We start from the raw sequence: 12,802 nt of genomic DNA, 5'->3' as shown, positions 1-12,802 counted from the left end.
TTGCCAGTTTTAGCATCCACAGATGATGACTGCCTAGATCAATTATGACTGCAGTGACTGCCAAACAGTGACTTTCTAATTTTGTCATTCTTCCTATGTTTCATAGTTGGCTATCTATTCTAACAGAGAGCTTTTCCCTTTTCCCTCATTGATTTACTCATATCAATACAAATTAGTAAACAGAATGTATAATACATACTCCTAAATCTTGAGAGATACCTTTGAAATATTTATGTAGAAAGATCATGGTATCTGTGGCTTACCCTCAAATGTTTCAGCAAAATACTAGCAATAATACACATACACAATCAGGAGTGTCCAGTCAAATGTAACATATGTTAATTATTCAATCTAGGTGAACAGTATATGGGAGGTCATTGTACTGTTTTGCAACTTTTTGGTGGATCTGAATTTTTTTTAAAATATAAGGCCTGTATATAGCAGTTTTGAGATAAACTGCCAAAACCATCACAGATATTTTAAAAAAATTAAAGTCAGCCTATAAATTTATCAGCATTTGAATATATTCAAATTTTATTACCATTGTCTATACACATTTAGCACTAGCATTTGTGCAACAGTCCTCTGAGGCAGAGAGCACACCACACAAAACTTACATACTAACTGTACCATGTTCGACAAGACTGTTTCATGATTAAGTAAACCAAGCCTGAGAAAGCAGCCAACTCACAATGAATGATTCCAGTTTTAGGACAAAAGTGAACTTACCACATAGGGAACATTACAAATAATATTAAAATGTTACAGAGACTTTAAAAAGTTTAGAATTTTTCCCTAAGACTATATATAGACAAGTTCACATAATAGAAACCTGTCCATTACAGCACTCTGAGGTTTTAGCAAAGCATACTTTATAGACTTATTTGCCATACAGTGCAATTTTATTGTGTAAGACATGAATAATAGTGCACTTGAATTCAAGAGTCACATTCAAACATATCAAGAATACAATCCAAATACCTGGCTATTGAAGAAATACATACTCTTTTATATATATATATATATATATAACTAAATTGTGCAAGTACATTTTTAGTGTAGATGGTAATAGATCTATAAGGATTCTAGGCAACAGAACTCGGTGTATTTGTGTAGAGTAATCCATGTCTCCAAACATGTGCATTTTAAAAGTAAAGCAAATGAAAAATGTCTTGGGCAGAAAGACAGAGGCAGTGTTGTACAACTTGTTTTTATTACAAATTACCAATACATTTAATGTGTACACTCACAGATGGTTAAACAGAATGGTTCTAAAAGTCAGTAAGCTCTCATCAGGAATTATTTTTCAGGACAATGTAGTGTCTACAGTGAGCCCCACTATCTTTCGCTAAATTAAGTACAAACTGCAGTCCCACAATGGAGTTCAAAAACAGGACTTTCTTATGGAGAATTTAGATAAGAAGTTCAAACTTTCTAAAACCTCATCCTACAGTTTCCCAAGGTCTTGTCTGAGCTCTTGGTTAAAAGGAAGAAGATGAAAAAAATAAAAAAATAAAGGAAGAAGATGCTGTAAACATGAGATTATAAAGTATGAGTGATGGTAGAAATAGTTTACTCCAGAAAAAAAAAAAAAACAACAGAAAACTGATACTGTAAGAAAATTAGCATTTCATATCATCTGAGAATAAATATTAATAGAGGAATCAGTCTTTAAATATTTTTTGTTAAGATGGTGAATTACATAAAAATACTATTTGGTAATAAACTTACGGTATCAGCTCTAGAGGGAGAAAAGATCTAACCCACATTAAGGAGTAATAAATAACAAATCTATATTGTCTTGAGGTATAATAAACCTGTATCAAATGTACTGAATGACTTCATTCTCTGGTAAATTTCAAAGCTGCCAGAACAGGGGATCAACTATTCTAAAATTTGCCCTTTTTTTTTGGTTCAGGAAATAACTTTCTAATAAAGAGTGCTCATGATACCCTCTTGTAGTTTTTACTCATTAAAACTGAATATGGGTGAATACCAAAATTTTGCCTCAGGTTGGGGTCTAATAAAAAGTGAACCCGATGACCTGGTTAAGACTGACAATTAAAACAGCTAATACTGAAACCAGATTAACTATAGGAGTTACATCTCTGAGCAGACTTTTTTTTTTTTTTTTAAATACAGTAAAATGTTCCTTCTATTTTTCACTTCAAGAAACAAAGTACTGGTCAGATATTTTTTAAAATTTAATGTAAGTACTGAGTGAATCAAAGACTAAAATATCACTAAATTTCATCCTTTAAAATGAAAAGCAATGACATATCAGCTCTGTAAATCAGGCCTTGGAGTTCAAAGACATCTTTTAAATTACTCCTACAGGGTTTGAAATGACTGTTGTCTTGCAAAGTTTTCCCAAAAATCACTTTAAAATCTTGCTTCAAAGGCCTGGTTTTTCTTAGAAATACGTTTTCTTCCCTTTTAGTAAAACCAGAATGAAAAATTCTGACCAAACAATTACTGAAAAGTCTTACCACCCAAAGTTTCAAAATCTTAATATAATCAACCAACTATGTTCTTGTGGTTTCTAAAAAAAAAAACCTGTTAATTTAAAATCTAAGGATCCTCGTATTGACGACAGAGGACTGTAGCAATCTTTTGTATTTTTAAAATATTCTTTGTGGGACCTACTTTTGCATTCCCAAAATGTAAACAGCCTTCACTATAAATGAATTCATAAGATGCTTAAAATATATAAACGTGATTATATCTCACTTGAGTATTATTGACTCCTATGGGGCAATTTGGTCACTAATTCTGCTGCCACTCTCTTCGTTAAAGCTTTTAAAGCCACATTTATCAAAGATAATTCCCCAAACTTAATGTTTAACAAGGGTCTTCTCACGAGTATATCCATTGTATGTGGTTTTCTCATCTAAGTGACAGGTAACTTCATATTATTACTAAAATCCCTCTTTAAATTATATTGATACTGTTGACACAGTTCTTGAGTTTGAGAAAACCCTAATATTTGCATTATTAGATGTCCCCTTTGAAGATGCACTGATACCAAAGTTTGTTTTTATGACCTATAAACAAAACTGAGGTTTGCACAATCCCTAATTATAAATTAATACTAAAATACAAACTTGTCCAAATAGCTTAAGATTGCTGTCTCAATAAAAGAAAAAAAAAGAAACACTATGCTATTACTGGAGTCTGGCTCATACATAAAACGTTCATCAGGAAGACATGTATAAATTGATGGCATACAATTTCTCCATGAGCCTAATAAAAACTCCCACCTACAAAAGCCCTATGGCCAATCAATGTCATGAGTAGGAGTCACTTCTAAAGAATCACTAAAAACAACAAAACAAAACTCTAAGTGGTTTTCCTTAGTGGGCCTGCTGAGAAGAAAAGGGCTCCTTCATATCTACTCTGGAGACAAAAATGGGAGCAAACAAAAAGATCAGCTGCATGAACAAATGCAGCAAGCAATTTCGAGGTGATAAAAAGCGCTATGGTATTTCATCTTTTAAAATATTAATATAAACATTTCACACAACACAGAGGTACTGAGAGCCAAGATCTCCTTTGCTCCTTTCTGTAGCCTTTTTGTGAGGGCTTTAATGCCTAGAGATGCATAACTATTGCTAGGAAAATAAGTTGAGAATAAATCTGAGCTCAGGGAAGGCAGGCAAATACACCAAAGCAGAGTTCTGATATGCGTCGTTGTCCAAGCCTTTTGCTACCAGTCAGAGAAAACAGAAAAAAGATGAACCTTGGGCAACTAGACATAGAAAGTATTTGTATTTTCCAAGGCATCTGAATGTGGCCATAGATTATGCTAGACTAGATTTTTTTAAATTATATTTTTAGCTCAATACATATCTCTAAAGTAGGGTTCAGTTTTGTTGTGTTTTACACTGAAATGGTTATATACAGATGGAGTGGATATGGTATTAGATGTTTACTCTTCAATTATCCTTTTAATGGAAAACTAGAATTGGTAGTATTTATTAAAATGAACAGTGCCACAAAACAGAAATGTATATAGAAAGCACTGAACCACAAACTTTTAGAGTAGCAGGCATAAACTAGCATAGCATAAATACAGTCTTAATATTGAAACATTTCAATCTGTTTCTGCAGCTTAAAACATAGCTGTGTCATTTCATAAACTTTCACCTCCACTTCAAAAAGATTTGTGTAACATATAATGAACAAATCAGCAGAGTCAAGATAAATTTTCAAAAGGCTCAAGCCAACATGAAAGGTTTAAGCTTAGTTATTATTATTAGCAAACTCTTAGAATACTTAAAACACAATAAAACAACACATGTACATACATAAAACAGTGCGGTAAGAACTTATGACAAGGGCAGTGCATTTCTGGTTTAAGGAAACCGTATTTGTAGCTTAATTGTAACAAATAAACATCTATCCTAAATGATGGTTTAATGGGATATCCAGCATTTGATACACATTTAATATGTACGGTCAAAAACCTGAAAAACTAATGCAACAGTAACGATATATCAGTAACAAATTCCTACTTTATTTCTATATTGCACATACTTTTACTGTCTACTGCTAAAATTTACTTTTTAATGCAAATGTCAGAGGATTATACCTATAACCCTTGTAAAAATATTTACCTTGAATAAATATTCAGATTTTCCTTTCTTGACAATCAAAATGAGAATGAATTCAGCTTTGTAAAATAGCTCTACAGCTATTTTAAAGAGAAGGGCAAAAGTTTTGGAAATGGCATATTAATCACAAAATTCTTGATTTATCAACCATTTTGGTTTTGAAAAATATTTCTATATTTGGAGTGTTTAAAAGTCTGATCTTTTTTAAAACTAACAAATATTCCCTAAGGAGATTAATCATATCCTTGACTGGTCTGGAGCACTGTTTGGAAAGTAGACACAAAAAAATTTTATGATTAAATGGCATATAACACAAATGGCATTAAATAGGTCACCTGTTTCACATAAAATAAAATGACTAGCACCTCCTTTCTGCTCCCAAGGTAAAGAGGCCTAACAGGCCACATGAAACACGAGTAATTACAGTAAGTTTCATTCATAAAGTATTGAGAAATCCACTACATTAGAGGGTTCTCACATCTAAAAGCCTTAGGTTCAAGGCTACTGTGTAAAAGTGAACTGAAGGGCCAAAGGAGAGAGAGGTGGGATTCAGGTCCAGGAAGGTCCTTATTTATACAGATTGTGGGAAGATCTTTCAGGGACTCTCCTGCATCCCATCCTCAGTTTCCAGTTCTGCCAACTGCCTCCTAAGTACATTTACTTTTGCTTGCAATTCCTTGTTATACTCAATGATGTTAACCATTTCTTCATATGCTTCATCCAAATACTTGGAGGATCTATTCCAACGTAGGAAAATACCTATTGAATCCAGGAAAGGAAGATAGAAAGCAAAAAGATACATATAATAGATTAACATTATTTGATGCATTATGCATTATTATTATTTTTTAAATTCACATGTATGTTTTATTATACTCTGAAATAAGCAGGAATTTTGAGGTACTGAAAGTATAATTAAATATACTATATTTTTAAAATATTTTATTTATTTATTCATGAGAGACACAGAGAGACAGAGGCAGAGGGAGAAGCAGGCTCCATGCAGGGAGCCCAACATGGGACTCGATCCTGGGTCTCCAGGATCAGGCCCTGGGCTGATGTTGGTGCTAAACCGCTGAGCCACCCAGGCTGCCCTTCATAGGTGAATTCTGCCAAACATTTAGAGAAGAGTTAACACCTATTCTTCTCAAACTAGTGCAAAAAATTAAAAAGGAAAGACTGCTTCCACACTCACTCCATGAAACCAGCATTACCCGGACACCAAAACCAACAAACATAGCAGAAAGAAAGAAAATTATAGGCCAATAACCCTCATGAACATAGATACAAAAATCCTGAACAAAATATCAGCAAACTGAAATCAACGATACATTAAAAGCATTATATACTATGATCAAGCAGGTTTATTCTAGGGATGCCAGGATGGTTCAATACCCACAAATGAATCAACACAAAATGCCACATTAACAAAAAAAAAGGATAAAATCATATGATCATCTCAACAGATACATTTTGATAAAATTTAATAAAATTTGATAAAATTCTTCATTTATGATTAAAAAGTCACAACTGGGTATAGAGCCCATGTATGACAAAACAACTAACATCATACACAACAGTGAAAAGCTGAAAGCTTTTCCTCTCTATCACAAACAAGACAAGGGAAGCCTACTCTTACTAACACTTATTCAACACAGTATTGGAGATCCTAGCTAAATTAGACAAGAAAAAGAAATAAAAGGCTCCCAAGTAGGAAAAGAAGTAAAACTGCCACTATTTGCAGATGACATGATACTACATATAAAAAATCCTGAAGATGCTCAACATCACTATCAGGGTGAAATGCTAATACCACAATGTGATATTAGCTCACACCTGTCAGAATGGCTATTATCAAAAAGACAAGAAATAACAACTGTTGGCAAAGATGCAGAGAAAAGGGAACTCTCATGCACTGTAGGTGGGAATGCAAAATTGTGTAGCCACAATGGAAGACAGTATGGAGGTTCCTAAGAGTATTAAAAATATACTACCATATGATCTAGCATTTCCACTTCTGGGTATTTATCCAAAGAAAATGAATACACAAATTCAAAAAGTCATATGCACTCCTATGTTAACTGTAGCATTATTTATGATAGCCAAGGTATATGGAAGCCACTTAGGTGTCCATCAACAGATAAATGGATAAAGAAGATGTGGTATATACACAAATATATGGACTTTCCAGACATAAAAAAGAACAACAGCTTCCTATTTGTAACAACATAGATGGGCCCAGAGGGTATTATGCCAAGTGAAATTAAGTCAGATGGAGACTGATAAGTACCATATAATTTCACTTATATGTGCAATCTAAAAAATAAAAACAAAATCAACAAAAAGAAAGCAGAAATAGGGACGCCTGGGTGGCTCAGCAGTTGAGCGTCTGCCTTTGGCTCAGGGCGTGATCCCACTGTCCGGGGATTGGGTCCCCCATCAGGCTCCCTGCATGGAACCTGTTTTTCCCTCTGTCTCTGTCTCTGCCTCTTTCTCTGTGTCTCTCATGAATAAATAAAATCTTAAAAAAAAAAACACACAAAACAAATAGACTCATAGATACAGAGAACAATCTGATGGTTGCCAGAGGGGAGGGAGATGGGATGATAGACAAAATAAGGGAAGGGGATTAAAAAGCACAAACTTCCAGTTATAAATAAGACATGGGGATGCAATGTATAGCTTAGAGAACATAGTTAATAACAGTGTAACAGCTTTGTATGGTGATAGGCTACAGCTAGACTTATTTATCATGGTGATCACTTTGTAATGTATGGAAATATTGAATCACTATGTTGTACACCTGAAACTAATACATGTCAACTACACTTCAATTAAAGAAAATAATAAGAGCCTAAACTTCAGTGCACTCTCTCCCTGTCTCTTTACTTAAGAGGTGGTCTTCCTTTTTTATTTTTATTTTTTAAAATATTTTATTTATTTATTCATGACAAACACACACAAAAAAGGCAGAGACATAGGCAGAGGGAGAAGCAGGCTCCATGTAGGGAGGCCGGTGTGGGAGTCGATCCTGGGACTCCAGGATCATGCCCTGGGCCAAAGGCAGGCACTTAGTCGCTGAGCCACCCAGGCGTCCCAAGAGGTGGTCTTCCAATTCTATAGGCAAGTCCTTCTTTCCCCAATAATAATTATCCTTTTATTATAGATTAAAAGGAAACATTTTCTTGTCTGCATAAATCTACATTAACTGTATCATCCAACATAATGGCTTAGAGATATTCAAATAAGGAGGTACAAAAACTTTCCAGACAGCAATACGTCAGTAGCAGTAAGTTCATAAAGGTTTTATGATTCTTTAAAACGCTTTCTATAAACCAAACCAAAGAGTCCTACATGTCCACTGTTACTCTATCAGAAAGGGAAAACAGAGACATAGTTTAAAGACAACTTTAGGTTTTCTACGATATGAGCCTGTATTTAAAATCCTGTTCTTCGATGCAAGAATTACTTAATACTAATGGCTAACTATGATATAAATATAAATAGAGGAGAGTCATTTTAAGGGTCCAAGAGTAGTCAGTCTCCTTATATAATCCACATACCTACTAAGAGAAGATTTTACCTCACACAAAATTTCTTCCAGTTCTACGTGGGGAACTAAATACATATGGAAACTCTGTTCTTAATGGAATGGTAGGAATTCATTCACGTAACAACAAAGATTTCCTCCAATCACTTCATCTCTAAACTCTCAATGAGGTTTGGTAAAAACTGGTTAAATCATCATTCAGGCCATCCAACTCCAAATCTGGCTTTTCTCCCAAGTAGCCAGTCACTCACTTCAGTTATTAAATGTGACAGTCGCTTTTAGGTAAATTGTCCCAGAAATCTTTAACAAAAAGTATGGATATATACTTGACAAGAATGAACTGTATACCTAAATATGGTTAAAGTTGGTAATTTGTAATCTCTCACTTAAGAGATCACTTATCCCTCACCTGTGACTGTCTATTAACAATCAATAAATTTAGCAAAGAAAATTTTTGAGCAGCCCGAAATTCCCAAAGTATTAAAGCTCAAACTCCGAGAATCTTGAGACTACCTGAGGTTGCTTCCCTACAATTCTAGCTTGGGGATACCTCAACAGGTAAGATTAGAATCATAAACTGAGAAGGAAGGAAGCAGCAAATGGCAGATATGCCAAGAGGAACGAGACATGTGAGGTGACATCCAGAGAAATGACAGAAACAGACTCAGTCTCAGAGAGCAAAGCAATCTGAGGCCCTTTTACATATAAAGGGCAAACAGCTTCCTACACGTGAATTACCCTTGTGGGCAAAACATATTAAAAAGTGATATACTAATTGACATTTATGGTATTTGAGTTTAATTACCAAACAGCATTCCTGTGTGTCAGCTTTGTGCTGTTTAATGCAAAGATGAGTAAAGATGTACTTGCTACGTTCAAAATGATTAAAAAGAAATGGCATTTTGTAGTCTTTGTTTAATGGATGGCTAATATATGTTAGATAGATTTTGGTTATATTTTTAAAAACAAGCTTTGGTATTCATGGAGTAAATTTCAGGAGTGTGAAAAATTAATGTAGGTTAAATACCTTCTTTAGAATGGATTTGAAAATTAAGCATGGATTATCATTTCACATAATAATGAGAAATGTGCATTACTGCACTGATGGCATTATGTATGTTTATAGAACTTTACTAGAATGACTAGTTCATTAATTCTCCAATAGCATTTAACAGAAGAATCTATCCTAACAGTTGCTTAATAAAGGAAACAGAAGCCACCTCCTAGGAGCTTACAATTTATTCCTGTCCCAACTACCTACTGACTTTCTCACACAAAAAGTATTTTCCCTCATACTCATTAAAATGGCCACTACCAAGGGGGAAAGAGCTGAAAATAGCAAGTGTGGCAAGGATGTAGAGAAATTGGAACCCTTGTGCACTGTTCATAGAAGTGTAAAATGGTGCAACTGTTATAAAAAAATGGTATGGAGGTTCCTCAAAAAATTAAACAGAATTATCATATGATCCAGCAATTCCGCTTCTGGGTACCTACCTAAAAGAATCAAGAGCAGGGTCTTAAAAGAGATATTTGTGCATCTATGTGCCAGAAGGTGGAAGCAACCTGTGTCTATCAGTGGAAAACTATTCAGCCTTAGAAAGGAAGGACATTCTGACACAGGCTACAGTATGGATGAATCTTGAGGACATCATGTTAAGTGAAAGAAGTCAGTCACAAAAAGACAAACACTGTATGATTCCACTCATTCATATGAGGTACCTAGAGTAGTCAAACTCAGACACAGGAAGCAGGATGCCATTATCAGGAGCAATAGGAAGTTGTTTAGTGAGGACGGAGTTTCAGATTTGCACGATGGAAAGTGTTGGAGACCCATTTGATGATGATATGGATATATATTGACAAGAATGGACTATATACCTAAATATGGTTAAACTGGTAATTTGTAATCATGATTAAAAACAGTAATGTTATCTTCCTATCTAGGGAAAATATCCAATATAAACAGCAGTAGCAAAAAAAAAATATAAACAGCAGTAGCCACTGAATAATCACTATAATTTCTGAATGGGGACTGAACAAAAGAAGTATGACTAGATAATGGACATGAAAGAGAGAGCCATGCCTACACCGTGAAAAAAAAACAAAACAGCAGTAATACACAGGTCTGAGGGTCAGGTCCATTTACCAAGTTCAAATGTCAATAGCAGCAGGTCCTTAGAGATAGTTCAGAGAGGATCCTTGACTACGGATAAAGAGTTTGCAAAGGATGCACAGCTTACCTTCCCATAGCTGAAGACTCTGTGGAGCGACTGAAGGCCAGATGACAAGATTGTTAGCTTCAAAGAGAGGATTGGTGAACTTACTCAGTTCACTGGGCCGATTAACCCAGGACCACAGAGACATCGTTTTCTGCTGCAGCTTCAACTTACATCTAATTGAGGAAGAAAACTGCAATTAAAGCAATTAAATGATAACAACCACTATTACATGCTCCTCCCAAGAGGACAGTTTCTTCTCTCTGTATGCTGGAAGGCAGAACACAAAACATGGGAATAAAATGTTGTGAAACAGAAATATTTGTCAGAAAATTCAACCAGCATTATAACTCAATAACAACAAAACACTTTCATAGGCTTTCAAAGCCTCCCAGGAGGATAAAATCAGAATCTGGTCATATTTAGGTATGGTATTAAATATTAACCTAGGGACATCTGGGTGGCTCAGTGGCTGAGCATCTGCCTTCAGTTCATGGCGTGATCCTGGGGTCCCAGGATTGAGTCCCAATTCGGCCTCCCTACATGGAGCCTGTTTTTCCCTCTGCCTATGTCTCTGTGTCTCTCATGAATAAATAAATAAAAATCTTAAAAAAAAAAAAAAGAACATTAATCTAGAGAACAGAATGTTACTATATGCAAAAGTTCTTTATTGTATCTGGCACAGTATTTTAATTTAAGATCACTAAATATATAAATTACATGAATATAAAATATAGATGGACTGTCAAATATTAAAAATGAGTATGTATCTTGATATAAATACAGATTTAATCTATATTTATACACAACAAAGAGCCTTCATAATAATCCTGAAATTCTATAACACTCTTTTATCATAAAATAAATTCACAGGGATAGAAAGTGAACTGGTACATTTTCAAAAAAGTAAATTAAAAAAAAGAGTAAATTTTAACAAGTGAAAGATAATTGGTGGTTAACCTTACATTAACCAAAAAGATAACATACTCAATTTTTACAGGATTCTATTTAAGTTGAAGTTTTGCTGTAAAACTGGTTATGTCTCTGAAACTACTTGGTTATTAGTTAATTATGTGCTAATTAATTTATTTATGCTAGCAATAAAAAGAATCCATGTAATCAAAGAACTCATGTAATACTGGAATTTAATTGCTAGAAGAGCAAATCCTATATATACTATGTCTCCAGGAACCAGGCATGGTGAGGATAGGAAACCACTGTACCCACTGCCCCTGCAGTAAGTGGTTTGGCACCACTCTCCATACAGCTTTGGAATCCTTCTTAATCAGCCCTATTGGTATGATCTACCAAATGGCAATCAGAATGTGAGATAAAATACATTTGTAATCCCTTTATTAAAGGCTAGTTCTGAGGGATACTGATAAGTATAACACCAAAAATAAGTCCTCAAATGTATTATTAAATACAGAATAAGGGCATTTGGGTGGCTCAGTGTGTAAAGCATCTCCTTTCAGCTCAGGTCATAATCCCAGGGTCCCAGAATCAAGTCCTACATCCTGCTCCTTGCTCAGCAGTGAGGTCTGTTTCTCCCTCTGCCCCTCCTTCTGCTTGATCTCTTTTTCTCTCAAATAAATACACAAAATCTTAAAAAAAAAAAAAAAGCTGAACTAAAGTTATATACATTACTTTATTGAAAAGTGTCTTAAAGTCTTTAACGATTATTTTGTGACTTTTTGAGGTAGGTAGGTACATTATACCACATTACCCAGATTTAATCAAGGTAAATCACCAATTCTCTCCCTCCCCCAATAAAATTATAGTTTAGGGGTTAAGTCAAACATGCTTTAAGAAATGGCAGGATAAAGGGTTGCTTGGGTGGCTCAGTCAGTTAAGCATCTGACTTGATTTCCGCTCAGGTCATGATCTCAGGGCCATGAGATAAAAACCCACATCAGGTTCCATGCTGACTGCAAAGCCTGCTTAAGATTCTCTCTCTTCCTTTCCCTCTGACCCTTCCCTGCCACTCCTGTGTGCACACACGCACACACATGATCTAAAAAAAAAAAAAAAAAAAAAACAGAAAATAAATGGCAGGATGAGATATTACATTTCTAATATATTTAAGTGCCCTGAAGTTTCCTTTGTAATGATTATTTGTATGTAATCTTTAATTTTTTTTAAGATTTTATTTATTTAGATTTTATTTATTTATTCATGAGAGACACAGAGAAAGGCAGAGGAAGAAGCAGGCTCCCTGTGGGGAACCTGATGTGGGACTCGATCCTAGAACCCTGGGATCACGACCTGAGCCAAAGGCAGACGCTGAACCACTGAGCTACCCAGGTCCCCCTGTAATCTTTCATCGCCTAAATAACGAAAACCAAAATAAAACAGGAAAGCCTGGTTGTACAACTTTCTTTTGTTTAGCATTTTATTTTTTTTAAAGATTTTATTTATTTATT

The 12,802-nt window shown here is 34.7% G+C and overlaps 1 protein-coding gene across 2 annotated transcripts in view; it reads right to left on the bottom strand.

The window, feature by feature from the left end:
* Positions 1–1,017: 1,017 nt before the first annotated feature.
* The window catches only part of MTMR9 (myotubularin related protein 9), a 52,073-nt gene continuing 40,288 nt past the window's right edge, over positions 1,018–12,802 (bottom strand). Inside the window, exons 9-10 of one of the 2 annotated variants that reach the window (XM_055300302.1) lie at positions 10,404–10,555; positions 1,018–5,372 (exon numbers count right to left, since the gene is read on the bottom strand). In XM_055300302.1, the coding sequence (XP_055156277.1) occupies positions 5,209–5,372; positions 10,404–10,555 (316 nt within the window). In that variant the 3' untranslated portion in view covers positions 1,018–5,208. Of the gene's footprint in view, positions 5,373–10,403; positions 10,556–12,010; positions 12,394–12,802 lie in introns of those variants that run through there. The other variant, XM_055300303.1, reaches the window with a different exon arrangement.

The sequence above is a fragment of the Nyctereutes procyonoides genome, unplaced genomic scaffold, assembly GCF_905146905.1.
Source record: "Nyctereutes procyonoides isolate TBG_1078 unplaced genomic scaffold, NYPRO_anot_genome, whole genome shotgun sequence".
NCBI lineage: Eukaryota > Metazoa > Chordata > Mammalia > Carnivora > Canidae > Nyctereutes > Nyctereutes procyonoides.
Note: the sequence above shows the minus strand (reverse complement) of the source record. Positions and strands in the feature narration are given on the sequence as shown.